Genomic DNA, 18,881 nt, shown 5'->3' with positions numbered 1-18,881 from the left:
CTGGAACATGCTCATCGAGGAGCCTGAGCAGATGATTGGGACCCACTTCAGGGACAGCTGGTGTGGGAGATACAGGAGCAGCAGGCCCCTCACCCCACAAAGGGTCTGGGCCCACCATGCTTCCTGTTCACCTTTCATGTCCTCTAGAGCATCCGTGAAATCAATGCTCCTTCCTGGCCACCCTGATTTTAACTTAATTTTACCTGTTAAACATGGATGTATTGAGAGAAAGGGGACAGTTCCTGGGGACATATCCAGAGAAAACTCTAATTCAAAAAATTAATGCAGCCCAATGTTTATAGCAGCACTATTTACAATAGCCGAGACATGGAAGCAACCTAGGTGTCCACTGACAGAGGAATGGATAAAGAAGATGTGGTACATATATACAATGGAATACTACTCAGCCATAAAAAGAATGAAATAATGCCATGTGCAGCAACATGAATGGACCTAGAGATGATCATATGAAGTGAAGCAAGTCCGAAAGAGAAAGACAAATCATATGCTATCACTTACGTGTGGAATCTAAAAAAGATTGATGCAAATGAACTTATTTACAAAACAGAAATAGAGTCACAAATATAGAAAACAAATTTGGGATTACCAAAGGGGAAGGGGGTAGGGGGGGATAAATTTAGAGTTTGGGATTAGCAGGTACAAACTACTGTATATAAAGTAGATAAACAACAAGGTCCTACTGTATAGCAAAGGGAACTATATTCAACTTTAAAAAAAAAAAAAAAAAGGACAGCAAAGGAGAACATGGTATATTTTATGCCAAACCCAAATTCTCCTAGAGCTGAACCTGTACAAACTATCTTGATGGACAAAACCAAAACAAAACCCAGATGAAACACCATTTCTCACAGGAGTGAAAAGTACTCTTGTTGGGCATTTGTCAACAACTTTCTTTGGGACCCCAGACACTCCTAACATCCTGAGCTAAATCCATCAGACTAACTCTTCCAACCACAGCCAGTCCATGGGATCAACTTCAACACACACATGTAATAGGAAAAATAATTGAGTATTTACCCTAAAATACTAGCAACTCAGCCACTTCTGCAATCAGTTCGTCACCCACCCAGTGTTTTCCTTTTCTGTCACTTTAAATAGGATTGGTCTTTAAAACCAGAAAGAGAAAAGGAAAAGTTTTCCATGCACAGAATTCTAAGCACTAGATCAGTAGGGCTCATCTGAATTTGTTTAGTCTATGCATTTTTATTCTCATTGCACAATTTAGGAAAAGAGAGTCTCTTTTCCTAATTGGAGAGATTTCTTCACATTCGTGCTTGTCCAGACAGAGGAAGAGAAATTCCCAAGGAGCAAATGTGGGGGAGAAACAGTAGATTTGGACACACACATACACACACACCCTGCCCCCAGATATGACCTCTAATGTAGACGAGGATGTTGCTCCTGCTTCTGGGACTCGCTGTGGTTTTAGGGGGCACTTTATCCAAACCTGTCTCCGTGGTGACTTACACGTCATCACAGAGCGCGTGGGTCAGACGGCACAGAATGGAAATTTGCAAAAGGGGAGAGACTGCCAGCATTCGGTTCTGCACACCCTTGTCTGTTGCTACCATGTCCTGAGCCAGTCCTCTTAAGGCGGAGGGAATAAAAGACAGAACCCGCCAGGGTCTGGGCTACACATCCCAGTCTTTCCTCTCCTATTTGGGGAAACAGGGTTCTCTTGGCCAAGACCTGAAGCCATAGCCAGGTTGGGCTCCTCCATCTGGCACGACCCCTCAGCCCCTGCTTTGGCTCCAGGTGGGTGGGGGGGAGGACCACCCCTGACCTCAGGCCTGGTAGAGGGTCTCAGGATCCGTGAGAGCCCCCGAGGGGCTTCAGGCAGCCAGTGAAATTGAAAGGAAGAGGAAGGGTGTGGTTTCCTTTCTGCCTGGCTATTAAGAAAGTTACTGCATTTGGCAAGGAAGCCTGTGAGGCAGGTCTGTGCCAGGGCAGATGGGACCAAAATGAAAGGACAATAATAAAATGCAGGCGGCCTGTAAAAACTCACATTGGAGGGGGTGGTGGTCTGCGAGTGGAGTAAGAGAGGGGGAGACATTAAGCCAAGGAGCTGAGAGCCTTCAAGTCCACGTTGGACAGCTGAAGGCCCAGTGGTGAGGCCTGGATGTTCCCAAACTTGTCTTCACATTAAAATCCCCTGGGGAACTTCCAAAAATGCCTACAGCCCGTGGTCCATCCCTAGAGATTGGAGCTAAACTGCTCTGGGATTCAGCCTAGGCTTTGGAAGTGCGAAAAGATCCCCAGGTGATTCTAATGGGCAGACAAGTCTGGGAACCACTGATGGAGACCCTGGCTACTCAAAGTGTGGTCCCCAGACCAGCAGCATTGGCTTCCTCTGGGAGGTCGGGAGTAGTATGGAATATCAGGCTCCCCCCAGACTTGCTAGACTAGAATCTGCACACTAGCCAGATCCCAGGTGATCTGTATGCTAATCAGAGTGTCTGATTAACTTGAGAAGCGCTGCTTCACACACACACACACACACACACACACACACACACACACACACACACACACACACACACACACACACACACACACACACACACACACAGACTAGGTCAAATCCTCCTACTCAAGTACAATCTCATGGCACATGCCTTTTCTCCTTCCTGGCATGGATTGCATTTGTAATTGTATATTTATGTGAGCTATTACAGAAGTCAGTGTACGGGCCCAAAATATCTAGAAAAGGTTTCTTAACATTGCCTATAGTGCATGGGTTAAATTAAAATGTAAACTTCAGTCAGAGTTTCAGTGAGTGCCAGCTCCCTGGCCTGGTCCTATGCATTCGTGACCAGTAATCATTTCAGGCTTCCAGTGCAGGGCAGATAAACTAGGTGAAGCCAGGGCCTGGCTTTCTCTCCCATAGGCACTGCCTGTGGTTCTGATTCTCTTTCTCCTCTGGCTGCCACCTCTCCCACTTAAGCCTGTCTGTTGCCTTGAACATCTATACTTTATTTAGCAGAACAGGGTTAATTGGTAGAAATCCTGGAACCAAGGTGATCATGACCTTGCCCTTGCCCCTGACCCTTCCAGGACCTCCCATCCCTCCAGAAACGCCGCCCACCCCTCGGACCCAAGTGGCCCGAGGCCCCGAGTCAAGGCTAGGCTCGTGGGAGGCTGTCTGGGGTCTGGAGACGCCCGGTGTGGTAAGAAGTCACAGGATCTAGATTCCAAAGACATGAGTGTGACTCATGTCCTGAGCATCGTACCCTATCAGTTCTGTGAGCTTGTTTTTCTCCTGAGCCAAAGGCAAGATATTGACATCCTAGGGTTGTTGTGAAAACCAAGTGAGATAAGGGATGTGAATACACTTTGTAAACTCTAAAGTGCTGTACTGTGGTGGAAAGTGCCACAGAACAGTAGATGAGAGCACAGCAAAGAAGTAACACCTGCCTGGTTTCACTTCCTAGCTCCCTCACTCACTGGCTATTGGATCTGGAAGCGGAGGCATAACCTCTCTGGGCCTGTTCAGCCCCCCACTGCTCTCGGTGGCATTGTTCCCCTTTCAGACTTCCCTTGGGGTTCACTGAAGGTAAAAGTTCGAGGAGGGAGGAGACCCTGCCGCTCCCCACCCTTTGTGTCCCAGGGGCTTCTGGTCTCATCCAAGTCCTTTTAAGTCCCTGACACCATTCAGTTCCCCAGCATCAGATGAACCACATCCTACTACCCCGAGCCAAAGAAAATTGTCCAAACACTTTATCCTCCCCTCGGGAAAAAGGACAGAATGGATGCTGTATTCCAAGAACCCATTTTTTTAAGTGGTGGCTCCTTTCAGGCGCTTGTCTTCTCAGCTACTGTGAGCCACTTTGCCATCTTTCATCTGAGATGGCGTCCACATCAGAGAAACCCACTGTTTACAAACCGGAATATCTCATTTGAAACACCTGTTCTGGTTGATGTTTTCCCCTCGTCGATAAACAGGATGGTCATTTTCTGTGTCGGGGAGAGCTGGGTCTGTCTGCCTCCTTGGTGAATGGCACGTAGTGGACAAATGGCTGTTTATTGTGTTAAGCTGTCAGCCAGGAAACCGGCAGCAAGTGTGGCCTGATGGCCCAAATCGGTTTCTTCCTTGCAAGGCCATTTATTTTTCTCACCCACGGACTTCTGTTGCCATGGAAACTGTCCCACTAGCAGGATAGAGACTCAGCCCAACCCTGCTTCCTGCATCCAGTGAGAGAGGCAAGATTTATAATCATGCAACAAGGTAGACAATAAGAAAGTATATGGGGTGTGCAGCTAGAAAAGTAGTTCCTCTTAGTTGCCTAGAACTCTGAAGCTGGGAAAAAAAATGTTTTTGAGAACATCTGATTCAGAGTATGTTTATATGAGGTATACTGACAACAGCAAACATTCAGTGCATAATAAGTGCATGCTAAGCCCTTTCCGTGCAGCAGCCCGTTGAACCCTCTCAGTGACTCCAGGGGACAGGGTGGTTCTTATTGTCCCCATGACACAGATGAAGAAACAGACTCCACGATGCAGTCACTGGCCCAAGTTAACAGAAGAAAGGGACAAAACTGGGATGAAAATCCAGACCTCTGACCCCGAAGCCCGGACCTCTTGACTTGAAACAGCTGCCTTCTCTCTATCTCTCTTGCCTCTGTCATAAGCTAGCTCTTGAAAGGGGCTGGATGCCCCGGTCCATCCAGCATCCACCATTTTTATTTGATCATATAATCCTTCTGACCTCCGCCACAAGCCACTTTGTAAGAGCCCACAGAACGAGGATTCCACGCAACAGGATATGGGCCCCCCCCGATCCAGGCCAGTTTTCTCATTTCCCAGAGGACCACCTTGGGCTGGGCAGGGAAACGACTCGCCTCGAGCTGCACAGCTAATAAATGTCAGAGTTGACACCATAGGGCCAGCCCCCCGACCCACAGGCCCGAGCTCGGCTGTGCTGGGCTGCCTTGCATGTAAACCAAACCCTGGGCCAGCAGTTCCGCTCTCCCGGCCAAGCATCAGGGCTAATCCCCTTGTAGGATGGCTGTTAAATCCGACAGTCAACAGTCGTTAGAAGAACAGTGCTCCAGTGGGCGGGGTGATTTGCCACTTAGGAAATTCTCCGGCGTAGCTCTTCTCTTTCAGGCTTTGCTGCCTCCGGGTAAACCTAAAACCATCCAGTGATGAAGCCTGATTCATAAATCATACACCTCCCCGCAAAACTTCAAATCACTTAAACATGAAGTGTTATGGGATCGTTGTATTTCAGCTAGTAGAATCCAACGTGTCAGGAACAAGAGGCAAGGTTTTCTATGCCAACAGCTTTAGGGACCAAAGTTCCGCCCACGAATGAAAGTTCCGCAGCTCAGACAACGAGACGGTGGTGAGCACCGTCTTGGTTTTCCATTTTAACATGAATCTAGCACTGAATAGGCACAAATATAAACATGCATCCCTTCAGATACGTGCCACATGGCTCTTACTCCCAAGGCTGTGAAGGTGTATTAGACAGAACAGCGAAGTGTCTGAGGACGTGGTATAAACAACAGTCACCAAGCAGGAGGTGTGGAGCTGGGTATTATCGCGGGAGAAGAGAAATACTGTGAAGCGTAACTGTTTCTTCCTATGTCCTTCTTTGAATTCTGACACTAGCCATCAGGACGGCCTCACGACTTGTCTTCTCGACCCACTTACAAGCAGGGAGAGTCGAGGTGTCATGCCCCACAGAGCGTGCTCAGATTGTGACACCCTACCCATCCAGCCCTTCTGTACCCCTCTGCTAGGACCTCCTCCTCCTCCTTTTCTGCCTGCTCACCTTGCACAGCCCCAATCCTGAGTCACCGCCTCTGAGAAGCCTGTCTGGAATTCCCATTCAGGTTAACACCTTCCTCTGTGCTCCTAAAGTCTGTGTGTAAGATAACAGCAGCTACCATTTATAGCGGCTAAGGTGGCTGGGCACATTACATGCATTATCTCTGTACCCATTTGACAGGTAAGGAAACTGAGGCTCCGTTTGTCCAAGACCACATGGCTGTTAAGTCATGAAGCTGGGTGTGGAATCCAGGTCTCTCAGGCTCCAAAGTCCGTGTCTTTCTACTACACAACAGGCAGCTGTCCTTGCCTCAAACTAATCCCTTCCCAAGAAAGGGGATAAGTATGTGTTTCTCCATCTCCCCCTAGACTGTGCATTCCTCTAGGGCACCGCGACTCTTACCATGTATCCCTGTGCCTGGCACATAGCAGATGCTAAATAAATGGTTAAATGAATCAATAGTTTGTTGAATGAGCTTATCCCTTTATCCCACAAGTTGATGAAACACTGCTCCTGATAAAATCCTAGTACATGTGGTTCCTTTCCCAAGTCAGCGCCCACCCCCAGTGGAGAGTCAGGTCAGTTTCTCAGCTGGCAGATCCATATACTAACCCACTGCTTCTCCAGGTTTCATGTCATATGAATCTCCTGCAGATTCTAATTCAAAAGGGCTGAGACCCTCATGGGTGGGGCATTTCCTGCAGGCTTCTGGTGATGCTGCTGGTTTGAAGACCCCATTTGAGAGCCGGCTGGGTCTAAATACATCAGCCAGCAGCAGCCAATGCACTTTGGTTACCTTTGGCTGGTAATGAACAATATAACCTGTCTCATGCGTTGCTCGCCTTCCAAAAGACGACCAGATTTCAAATGCTCCTGATTTTCCATGATTTACCAAAATATTTAAGTTATGCTTTGAGCTATAAACATTTGGCAGCATGAACCTTTGTTTGTGCCTGTAGCTTTGGTTTAATCATACCCTATCAATAAATCACAAATAAATGAGAGACAGGAGGCACTCACTGGAAGATTCCATTCCAGTGACAAGTGGATCAGGGGAGCGGGTGAGGGTGGGGGAAGGGGCGGATGAGCCCCAGGGCATTTCTACTGGGAAGGTTCCACCCTTCCACACTTCCCTACCCCATGGCCACTTTCCCGACTGGTCTCCTCCATTCCTGGTAAACAGTAAAGTGATGGCTTATTCATCTTGAGACCTTTGAACCCCACACAATCGCTTCGCTGACATGCCAAGTCTTTAGAGGTCAAGCATCCCCGGTCCAAGACATTTGGAAGGAAAACACCCTCTTTTCTGTCTCCTTTTCCAGATGTCCCTGGGCCAGCAGCAGTCAGCAAGAGGTGTGCCTTGTCTGAGATGCAAGGGGACGTGTTCGGGCTTCGAGCCACATTCATGGAGGTAACGGAGTTTGTCAGGAGAGGCTCTGCCTGCCTTCATTTCTTGGCTGTCCTTCCTGGGAACCCTGGTCATTCTCTGCTGGGACTGCTTAGGATGCATGTGTTGCTGGTGGACTGGCTCCGGGGTGAATGCCTTCTTGCTTGGCTTAATTCAGAAATGACAGAAAAGCCCTTGAGGGGCCAAGATGAAGAAGGAGTTCAGGGCTTTATAAACCATTTCCAGGTGGAGGCTGCCAAGCTCAGCCCGGTGAGGATGCTCTGGGAAGCGGTGGACAGTTGTTAGCTGGTGCCTGGTCCACACTGAGTAGACCTGTCTGTCCTGGGGTTTGGTGTATGGGCTTCATCTCCCCCTCCTGCGCCATCATCCCCCCTGGGGTTCTGACCAAAGAGTGCCCCTGGGACAGAAATAAAAGTCACTGTGTCCACAGTACTTAAAAACCAGGACCTGGTATTCACATCCAGGCAGGAGGGCTGTGAGATCCAGCTGGACTTGGACTCGCAGCGCTGTTCTTTTTCTTTTCATTGAGGACTCTGCAAGTAAGAGGTAGGGCTGCCGCTCTGCACAGTCCCCAGGCACTATTCACATGAGCATCTGTGTGGATCGTATGCCCTGGAGGTGTGCAGGGCACAGCCTGGGGGACCGTCCCTGCAGCCCTAGGAGAGAGAGGCTAAGCCCTGTAGGGCACGAGAGCTAAAAAGGAGCTTTTGTCTCCACTGCCAGAGGGTTGCCTTGGGCACTCAGTGGAAGAACAAAATTGGGGAGATGTTTGTCTCAGAGAAGTTGGTTTCCACTGTGAGATAACAGTTACAAAAAATACTTATTGAGCTGAGCTAAATCTTTTCTACCTAAATGCTAAAATAACCCTAAGCAGGAGGTATTAGTATGTCCACTTTACAGATCAGGAAACTGAGGGTGGGTAATGGGGGAACGGCTACCAGAGGGCAGAATTCGGACTCAGGTCTGTATGAAGCCCCATCCCATGCTGTCAACCATTCTGCATGCAGTACTGTGGTCCAAGCACAAGATTGTTCCTTGACGCTGTTCCCAGGCAGTCCCCACTTCGGAGGATCTCATATGGTCTTCTGGATGCCAGGGACCGTCAAGGTCATCCAATCCCAACACCCGTCCCCTGCACAAATTCCTCCCACAGCTAGGATGTCCTTCCAGGACGAAGAACTCCCCACGCATCTATTTCGGCCACTTGAGCTCTTTCTGGCCTTGAAAAGAGTCCGCCTCCCTATCATTTCACCCCTTTGGTCCTGAATCTGCCACCAGGGTGTCAGAGAACAAGGCTGGCCCCTCATCAGCTCTCTGAAGACAAGCGAGGATGCCTCCCGCAAGAGTTCTTGGAGCCGAGGGATAATGTTCCCTAAATGCACACATGGCGTCAGCGCACTAACGTTTCCATTCTCTCAAGGACCACAGTCCCGCGCTGTTATCTGGCATCTGAAAATGGGTGTTTGATATATTTTGTCTGGTTTCCTAGTTGTTTATGGCAGGAGGGCAATTCTGGACACTGTTCCTCTCGGCTAGGAGCAGAAACCTCTCGGCACTGTTTTCATCCCATTTCCTCATCATCCTACAAGTTCTTTGAACGTCAAGTGAACTTGTCCTTGAGAAACAGAGACTGCAGCTTTTAGGTCCTGCCTATCCAGTGTCACCTTGGAACAACCTTAATAGGGACCTAAATTTGAGGCTTCGTGGAGCAGTGAAGTCGCAGAACCTTAGCAGGGAAACCGTGTCAAACCGTTTTTACGCTTCAGTTCTTATGTTCTCAGTAGTTTGAAAGATATTTAAAGGATCAGAGTGGCAGCCAGTCTGGTTTCATGGGAAAGTTTCCTAACTAATAATCACAGGACAGAATTCATGTGCTGACTCTGTTTGAATAAGACACTTCCCTTCTCTAAGCCTCAGATTTCCCATCTGAAAAATGGGAAGGTTGGAGCTGGTGGGCCCTAGGATCCCCTTCCAGCTTTACAATTCCATAGTTTCAGGCAAATTGTCTAGAATCCAATTATGGATTCACATGGTTAGTAGAATTAGAACGGTCTTCATATTCGCAGCACAGAATAAGTAGAATTACTTAGAGAGGAGGGTGCAGAGAGAAGACAAGAGAGACTTTCAGAACAAACATATCATGGAAATGTAAGGGGAGGTCCCCCCAGCAGCCTTCAGCATCCCGCTTTCCACGTGGCCATGCCGGACTCCCTGCCCACAGGGGCCAACCTCACAGGATGCTGAGCTGCCATACAGGGCGGAGGGAAGCGGGCCTCCAGAAGGCCGAGCTTTTCAGAGAGAGCCCAGGGCAAGGCTTCTTCCTCGCAGGCAGAGATTTATCATCATTATCATTATCATCATCATCATCATCATCATCATCATCATCATTCTAACAGCTTTATTTTTTAAAGGCACACCAATTTCAGTGAGTAGAGGGAAAAAACCTGATCTGAGGGAAGCAGGGGACATACTATGAAAAATGGAAGGGAGACCACTGGCTCTGCAAATTACAAAATTTTACATCCTTTGGGGGTCTCTCTGGATAGATTCCCCCAATCTCCTTATCGCGGCACCCCTTTGATGTTAATTCTGCTCCTCTCGCCAGCGTCAGGATCTTCATAGGTGGCTGCGCCGTAATACAATAGCTGGGCTTCCTGTGCTTTTGGAGTGACAACCTATAGAAAGTCAGCCTGAGGTGCCTAAGTTCCTGAAAGGGACATACTCATGCCTCTCGCGCTTTGGGGTGCATGAGAATCCCCTCCGGAACAGGGTCGCTAGTGCCCGGGCCCAGATCCCACTCCAGACGCGTGTATCTAACTGGCGGGGGCCAAGCGGGGCATCCCCAAGTTAACACAGCTCCCCAGGTGATTTGGGGGTGCAGGAAAGCTTGAAAACTCATCAACTAGATCAGGGGTCAGCAAACTTTCTTTAAAGAGCCAGATAGGGCTTCCCTGGTGGCGCAGTAGTTGAAAGTCCGCCTGCCGTGCAGGGGACACGGGTTCGTGCCCCGGTCTGGGAGGATCCCACATGCCGCGGAGCGGCTGGGCCCGTGAGCCATGGCCGTTGAGCCTGTGCGTCCGGAGCCTGTGCTCCGCAACAGGAGAGGCCACAACAGTGAGAGGCCCACGTACCAGAAAAAAATAAAAATAAAAAATAAATAGGGCCTCCCTGGTGGCGCAGTGGTTGAGAGTCCGCCTGCCGATGCAGGGGATACGGGTTCGTGCCCCGGTCTGGGGGGATCCCACGTGCCGCGGAGCGGCTGGGCCCGTAAGCCATGGCCGCTGGGCCTGCGCGTCCGGAGCCTGTGCTCCGCAGCGGGAGAGGCCACAGCAGTGAGAGGCCCGCATACCGCAAAAAGAAAAAATAAATAAATAAATAAATAAATAAATAAATAAATAAAGAGCCAGATAGTAATCGTTTTCGGCTTCACAAGCCACATGGCCTCTGTCACAACTATTCAACTTGTAGCAGGAAATCATCCATAAACAATACGTAAATGAATGAATGTGACTGTGTTCTAATAAATCTTTATTTAGGGACACTGAAATTCAAATTTCTCATCATTTTCATGTGTCCCAAAAGAGTTCACAGGCCATATAAAAAGAGGCGATGGACTGGATTCTGCCAGTGGGCTGTAGTTTGCCAACCCCTGATATAGACCAACCCTCCCATTTTACAGATAAGAAACTTGCCAGGGGTCTGTCGCGGGCTAGTGTTCAGGCTGCGATTAGATGCCAAGGCCATGCCATTTCCATAATTCCAGGTTGCCTATGACAGATTGCAGAAATGGCCGTTGTGACACCATTGAGGATCTTTCCAGATGTGTCTGTGTCCCCTGCAATCTGGGTGCCTGGAAAGAGCGGGGTGGGACCAAGGGGGTGTCCTCCTCATCTGTAAAGTCTCAGAAACGTGTCTGGTGACATGAAGAGCATGAAGAAAGGAAAACTAATGTGGACACAATCTCAAAGAACAGCTATTTGTCAGCATTTTCCATGTCAAAGCGTTCTGCATTCCCAACGCCTCGCACAGCATCCTGAGCGTCTACATGAACCAGCAGAGCAAAGGGCAGCTTCCTCCCCGACGTCCACGTATGGAAGGTTTGGGGACGTCAGGGGACCCGGTGGGACGCTGGGCTTTCCTTCACTTCCTTCCTCGTCCTCCTCTCTCCGCTTCCTGCTCTGCTGCCCCCCCCACCCCATAAACCAAAAGTGCCCTCACCTGTCTTCTTAAAGAATCAGCTTCCTCCATGACTGGCTCATAAAGAATATGATTGGGTCATGAATAAAATGCCCCAGTTCCATAAAACAAGCAACCCTTTCTCAGGAGAACGAAAAGAAAAGCCTTCTTGCATTTGCCCTGTACCGTCTTTAGGGTCCTATTCATCTTTAGAGATAATTTCTCTGGAATTATCGTTGAGATCTGCAATTTTAACATGTCTCAAATGGCAGCACTGAATGTGAACTTGGACTGGAAGCTTCTGCTCAAATAACGCTGGAAATGCTGCCTTCTCTTCCCCTTAATGTCACACTGCACACCCGTGCATTAAAAGCAAGAAGCAGCCTTGCACTGGAGAAATGTGTTTAACCTTCTGCAGCCTGCTGACCTCCATCACCGCTGAGCCCTTTCCCTGGGCCACATCCTGACCTCCTGGGGGAACGGGTCCAGGCAGCAGAACCCCCCCACCCCAGAGCATATGCAACTCCCACGTGGCCCAACCTGATTCTACCTTATGTTATGGTTTCCACCTGATTTTCCCTCCCTCTCCCACCCCAACTGCAGTCTCCTTGAAGGTTGTGATGGGACCTCCTTCTCTTCATATTAGACTAGGATTTCTCAACCTCAGCACTACTGACATTTGGGACTGGATAATTCTTTGCTGTGGAGGGAGCTGTCCTGTGCATTGTAGGATGTTTAGCAGCAACCTTGGCCTCTACACTATAGACGTCATAGCACCCCATTGGGACTATCAAAAGTGTCTCCATACTCAGCCTTAAAAAAAGAACAAAATAGGGGGCTCCCCTGGTGGCGCAGTGGTTGAGAGTCTGCCTGCTAATGCAGGGGACACGGGTTCGAGCCCTGGTCTGGGAGGATCCCACATGCCACAGAGCAACTAGGCCCGTGAGCCACAACTACTGAGCCTGCGCGTCTGGAGCCTGTGCTCCGCAACGGGAGAGGCCGCGATAGTGAGAGGCCCACGCACTGCGATGAAGAGTGGCCCCCACTTGCCACAACTAGAGAAAGCCCTCGCACAGAAACGAAGACCCAACACAGCAAAAATAAATTTAAACAAAACAAAACAAAAAAAAGAACAAAATAATGCCATCTGCAGCAACATGGATGGACCTAGAGATTATCACACTGAGTGAAGTAAGTCAGACACAGAAAGACAAATATTATATGATATTGCTTATATGTGGAATCTAAAAAAAGGGTACAAATGAACTTACTTACAAAACAGCAGTAGAGTCATGGATGTAGAAAACAATCTTATGGTTACCAGGGTATGGGGGGCGGATAAATCGGGAGGCTGGGATTGACATATACACACGACTGTATATAAAATAGATAACTAGGGCCTCCCTGGTGGCGCAGTGGTTGAGAGTCCGCCTGCCGATGCAGGGGATACGGGTTCGTGCCCCGGTCTGGGAGGATCCCATATGCCGCGGAGCGGCTGGGCCCGTGAGCCATGGCCGCTGAGCCTGTGCGTCCGGAGCCTGTGCTCCGCAACGGGAGAGGCCACAACAGTGAGAGGCCCGCGTACAGAAAAAAAAAAAAAAAAAAAAAAAAAAATAGATAACTAATAAGAACCTGCTGTATAGCACGGGGAACTCTACTCAGTACTCTGTAATGGCCAAATGGAAAAAGAATCTAAAAAAAAAAGAGTGGAATATGTATATGTATGACTGATTCACTTTGCTCTACAGCAGAAACTAATACAACATTGTAAATCAACTATGCTCCAATAAAAATTTTCTTTTTAAAAAGTGTCTCCAGACATTGTCAAATGCCCCCTGGGGACAGTTCTGACCTTGGTTGGGAACCACTGATTAGACCATGAAGGCATGCGTCTGGTAGCCCCACAGTCAAAATTTGTGCTCAATGATTAAATGCATAGTCTCCTGAGTTTAGAAGAGAAAAGAAGGGTTCTTCCAGGCAGGCCTGGGTGTGAAGCGCTCGTGCAACTGCCCTGACATGTCTCTGGCTTAGCCCTGCCCCATCCCGCGGTAGGTCTTGATGTAGCTCACTTGACCTAACAAGCTCTAAATCGCGTGTGTTCCAGCATCTGAGATACAGCACGCCTAAGGGGACACGGCCGGGAAGGGAGGGAGCGGTTTTCCTCACACACTGGGGAGCCCTCTGGGTATCTAAACCTTAACAGCAGGACACAAAGCAGCCAACTGCTTTTGTTTTTAATTGTCAGAGGGAAGTGTCAGGCTTCAAGTCACTGTGAAGCTTCCCCGGGATGCTTTTCCTTTTCCCAGCCCCAGGACAAAGCCTTGGCAAGGGACATCAATCTCTCCAGCCCGAGGGGTTTCCTAAACTCATTCCCTTCCCCACAGGTCCTGTCCACCAGTTTCTTGAAGAAAATTTCCAGCTATATTTTTACTTCAGGATGAGTGCTAAAGAGTTTTACAAGTTGCTGAAGCTCTGAGGCTCATGAATCTTGGGAGACAATTTCAATAATTCTTTAGAGCAGGGATCAGTAGACTTTTTTTTATAAAGGGCCAGATAGTAGATATTTTAGGCTCGGTGGGCCACGTGATCTCTGCTGCAATTACTTATCTGCTGTTGCCGCCCAAATGCCGCCCGAAGACAATATGTAAATGAACGGGCATAGCTGTGTTCCAATAAAACTTTATTTACAGAAGCAAGCTGTGGGCCGGGTTTAGCCCACAGGCTGTGAAGACTCCTGCTGTAGAACATCTCCAGTGATGAACCAGCCTTTGCCACCCCAATGACCAAGAAGAAAAATGTGCTGCTCTTTTTACCCACGAAAGTCATACCCACATTCCCCACAGATAGATAGGAAGATGTGAGTTTCTGATCTCAAAGGCCTTTTGGGCTCCGGTTACCCTTTGTCTGCTGCTAACCTTTTCAAGTTACTAAAGTTAAACTTTGAGCTTGCTTTCTAAAGTGTAGGTGCTGCCAGCGGGAGATTCTGCCTCTCTTTTCTAGAGGTTGCTCTCACTTGTCCCCATCCCACCCCCCAGGAAAATGTGCAAGTCATGCAAATGCAGTCAGGAGGACCACTGCCTGAGCTCGGACCTGGAAGACGATCGGAAAATTGGCCGCTTGCTGATGGACTCCAAGTATTCCACCCTCACGGCACGAGTGAAAGGCGGGGACGGCATCCGGATTTACAAGAGGAACCGAATGATCATGACCAACCCCATTGCCACCGGGAAAGATCCCACCTTTGACACCATCACCTATGAGTGGGCTCCCCCTGGAGTCACCCAGAAACTGGTAAGAGAGCTTCCTGCAACCAAGTGGTTGTTTCCCTACCCTTGTAAATAGGAGCCATGCCATAGGTTCCTGGATGTCAAAGACAAGGTAAGAAGAGGGCAAGTTTGCAAAAATGGTAGGAAAATAGCTATGATTTCAAACCTGCTCCTGCCTCACTCTGTGACCTTGAAGTAAAAACTGTCTGGGCCTCAGTTTTCCTCATCCATGAAATGGGTAGAGGTGTTCACGTGAATTCTAAGGGGCCCTTCCAGCTCTAGTACAGGGTTGCTCATGGTTCCCTTTAGGTTCCCCACTTCTGAACAGAGGATGTTTTATTGTTCAGAACTCTCAGAGTGCTCATGTTCATCCATAAGTTCCTCATTTTCCCTCAAAGTGGCCTGGGATGTGCCCTTTGCAAGTCTTCGGGAGAGCACAGGAACACTTCTCTCTTCTCCCTAACTCCTGGGTTTAAAAGAGAGAAGTAAATTGGCTTTACACAACCCTAAGGAAGAGGCACCCAGAGAAGGACAAGACCCAGAGAGAGCAGGTGACTTGCACAAGGTCACCCCGTGGCTGCCCACTAAAAGGATCCAAGAAAAGTCCCCATGCACAGGCCTCACCCCAGACCACTAAATCGGAAGCTCCAGATTGCAGGATCAGAATTATCAGACACGAGTATTTAAACGAAGCCCCAGGTAATACCCCATGTGGGCCCCCTTCAAGACCCAGAGCAGCAGACCAGCGCCCCTCAAATTTCCACAAGTGTATAAACCATCTGGAGAGCTCACAGAAACACATCGAGTAGGCTCAGGGCCGTTCTGAGAATCTGCAGTCCCGCCAAGCTCCCAGGTCATGCCGATGCTGCCGGCTCCCAGAGCACACCTGGAGTAGCAAGGACACAGATGATTTCTACAGGTTAGTGAGATTAAAAAAACCCTACAGCGTTAGAAATGCAAGCCTGGCATTGAATTCCATCTCTCCGGGGAGAAAAGGAGAGCCTTTCGAGACCCGTGTGTCCTTGTCCCTGCAGGCTTCCCCCACAGCTCCTGCTACGCCCCCTCACTGAGTACTTTGCATGGCAATGACCTTCCACCTTCCTGCCCTGGACCACTCTGCGGCAGGCCTGGGCTCTCTAGGCTCTTGCCTTCCTCAGGGACTTTGCACATGCTGTTCCCTCTCCTTGAAACATCCTTTCCCGGCTCTTCGTATGGCTGGCTCCTCCTGCCAGTCATATCTCAGACAGGCCGTCCCTCACTACCCAATCTGTGGAAGATGCCACCCATCCCCCTACTACATTTCCTCTCTCTCCCAGTTCTCCATTGTTTCTTTAGAAGCTCTTATTTCGAGCTCTCATTGTCTCACGCCTGTCTGTGCTCCGTCATCACCTCTCCCCCACACTGGAGTGAAGCAAGGCCCACGAGGGCACGCGCACGCCTGTCCCGTGTACCGTCTCGCCCCCCGCCTTACGCTGCACAGGGCACGCAGCAGGCTTGAGGCGTATTTGTGCCACGTCGCCTCCCAGCCAGGGACACTGCACGTGTGCTCTGTGGACTGGCACTGCTCCACAAAAGCCTTGTGACTGGTCCACAATCAGAAGCCCAGAAATTGAGAATAAATGTTGGGAAAATTTTGTGGCACTTGACATCCAAGTGTGTGATGGCTGAGCAGAGCTCCTGCGTGGTCAGCCTCACGTGGAAATCCCATGTGGCCTGAGCTACATTCTCATCACATGCACTGAGCCCACAGATCATCCTGCAATCTGTGGAGAAAACACCAAACAAACCTTGATCCTTCACCATAGAAGGTTCAAGCAGCACAGTGCTAAGCTGGAGTTTAAGAGGGAGAAAAAAATCCCTTCTAGATAAAATGAAGAGAGGCAAAGTTTTTTTGGTTTTTTTTTTTAAGCTTTGCTTTTTGAGAAGCATATTTTAAAAGAACACTTCAGCCTGCATGAGCTCAGCCACCCTGTGAGGTGAGGGTTAGTTTACATGTGAGGAAACACAGAATGCTGAACTGGACTTTGACAGCTCCAGTGGGTAGGCAGGGGCAGGTCGGGGGCCACGGAGGGGGCCACGGAATAGCAGCAGTGCCGGGTGGTTCCGAACGCGGGTCTGCCCTCCAGCACCCAGGCCTGGGTGAGCCATCAGTGGGTCTCCAAGATGTCAGTGGAAACTAAAGTAAGCAGCTCATAAAAGAGCCAGCTGTGGGCGTCAGGAACTGACTGGTGAAAACCCCAAACACTTCAGCCCCAGACTAATCAGAGGAAGGCATCGTCGGGCCGTGATTAATGCCGGCTCATAAAACCACATGGGATAAAGGCCCCTCTGTCTGCCCGGCGTCTGGCCTGCCCAAGCAAATCGCATTGCTGAGATTGGACGACTTTCTTCCCACTCACCCTTCCGACTTTTTTTTTTTAATTACCAAGTGATCGGAACTGATTATATTTTGGAAATGGGACCGAATCTTGCTCTGTCACCCTTCCCAACCAGAATAAAAGCCAGAGAAATGCTTCAAAGACTAAAGTCTTCAAAGACTAAAGTCACAATAAACCTAATCGCTAGTATGTACTGAGTACTTACTATGATCCAGGCACTACACTAAGAGCTACACATGTACCGTCGCATCTGATTTTCCAACACTGTTAGGGCTGTACTATGATTACCCTCATCTACAGGAGAAGAAACTGAGGCTCAGAGAGGTGAATGGGTCTTTGAAAGCTAGCCGGGAGTTTGGGGGGAGGCAAGACGGAGAAGATGAAGGGAACCAGCATCCACGGAGTGTTTGTATATGAAGGATACCAACACCTCACCGCTCCCTGTGCGCCGGGTGCATTACTGCCCCCATGTGACAGGAGGGCAAACAGAAGCTGGTGAGGCGCGCATGCAGGGCTGGCATCCACTCATACCCCACCCTCTGCTCCCTTACCCAGGGCAGTCAGAGCACTGTCTCCCACTGAGCCCTCATTGGGCCTCAGAATCCTACTCAACACAGCACTCCAGGCTGCCATGATTGACCAGGATTAACATGTAACGTGAAGCCCATTTGCTCTCTTTGTCTGACAGCTGGAGAAGAATCAGAAAGCGCAGAATCAGGACTGGGTTTTCTGATTCCAGGGTCTGTGTGTGTCCCACTGCCCAACCCTGGGAAAAGAGCATCTTTCTCCTCCACTTTTCTCTCTGCTCTTTTGATTTCTCTCCTGAAAAAGCCTGGTTCCAGGAACCTCTTCACCCAGTATGGCTGTGCCAGACAGCCAAGCACCAAATGATTCAGAAAGTTTCTCACGAAAAACTTAAAACCTAAACCAATCTTTCCAACTGATCCTAGAAAAGGCATCTTGCTAAAGGTTTTGGGAACATGACCTTAGCTTCATGGAGAAATACCTGAGAGATTCTCTTACAGGCTCTGAGCAGCACCAGCAGCTGACTCTGACCCGGCCTCTCTCCCCATCTTCCCCGACCCGAGACCATGCCAACGGACAGTGACTGTCTGAGGGCCGCCTTGAGGTGGGTTCTGAGACCCTCATCAGGGTTGATTAGCAATGTCTGCCATCAGTGTGTGGATAGGGAGTGTGGGAGGGGTCTCAGGCCAGGCAGGCAAGGCCAGCCATCAGGAAACACATGCCTGTGGTAGCCGGATGCTGGGGCCTTGCCAATGCAAAGGCAGAGAGCCGGTACCCAGCTGGGGCTTTGAGGACGCTGTGAGTGCAGGCGCAACCTCGACCACAGGGCTGACTTATAAAGTCGAGCAGGGAGGGGTGCAGGCCCCAGAAGACCAGAGCCACACACAGATCCAGGGACTACAGCATCCTGGCACCTGGCAATGCTTCCACAGCCCCCTCACCCTGAAATGATGACAAAAGGAAACTCCCCCAGAGATTGGGGGACATTTTTTTTTCTCTTTGCAAATCACCCAACTTGTAGACAGTCAGTATAGAAGAAGTTGAGACCCAAGCTGCTGAGTTCAAAGCTGTCTCTGCCGCATACTAGCTGTGTGACCTTCGGGAGGTTACTTAACTTCTCTGTGCCTCAGCTTCCCGAGGGATAATATTAGCACCTTCCTCCTAGGGGTGTTGTGAGAATTAAATGGGTTAACATAGGTCAGGCACTTAGAAGAAGGCCTGGAACGCGGTAAGCAGCACGTAGGCATTAGCTGTCCCTACCATTGCTCATACCGCTCCGCTGGGGGAAGGAAGCAGCCTTCCTAGAAGAGGCTGCTCTCCCCTCAGCCGAA

At 49.5% G+C, this 18,881-nt stretch overlaps 1 protein-coding gene across 1 annotated transcript in view; it reads left to right on the top strand.

Annotated features, from left to right (window-relative positions):
• LMCD1 (LIM and cysteine rich domains 1) overlaps positions 1 to 18,881 on the top strand; it is a 58,202-nt gene that overhangs the window by 21,140 nt on the left and 18,181 nt on the right. The window contains exons 2-3 of the mRNA XM_082639198.1: positions 7,120 to 7,208; positions 14,417 to 14,672. Of these exons, the coding sequence (XP_082495324.1) occupies positions 7,120 to 7,208; positions 14,417 to 14,672 (345 nt within the window). The remainder of the gene's footprint in view (positions 1 to 7,119; positions 7,209 to 14,416; positions 14,673 to 18,881) is intronic.

The sequence above is a fragment of the Mesoplodon mirus genome, assembly GCF_964341445.2.
Source record: "Mesoplodon mirus genome assembly, chromosome: 12".
Classification (NCBI taxonomy): Eukaryota; Metazoa; Chordata; class Mammalia; order Artiodactyla; family Ziphiidae; genus Mesoplodon; species Mesoplodon mirus.
Note: the sequence above shows the minus strand (reverse complement) of the source record. Positions and strands in the feature narration are given on the sequence as shown.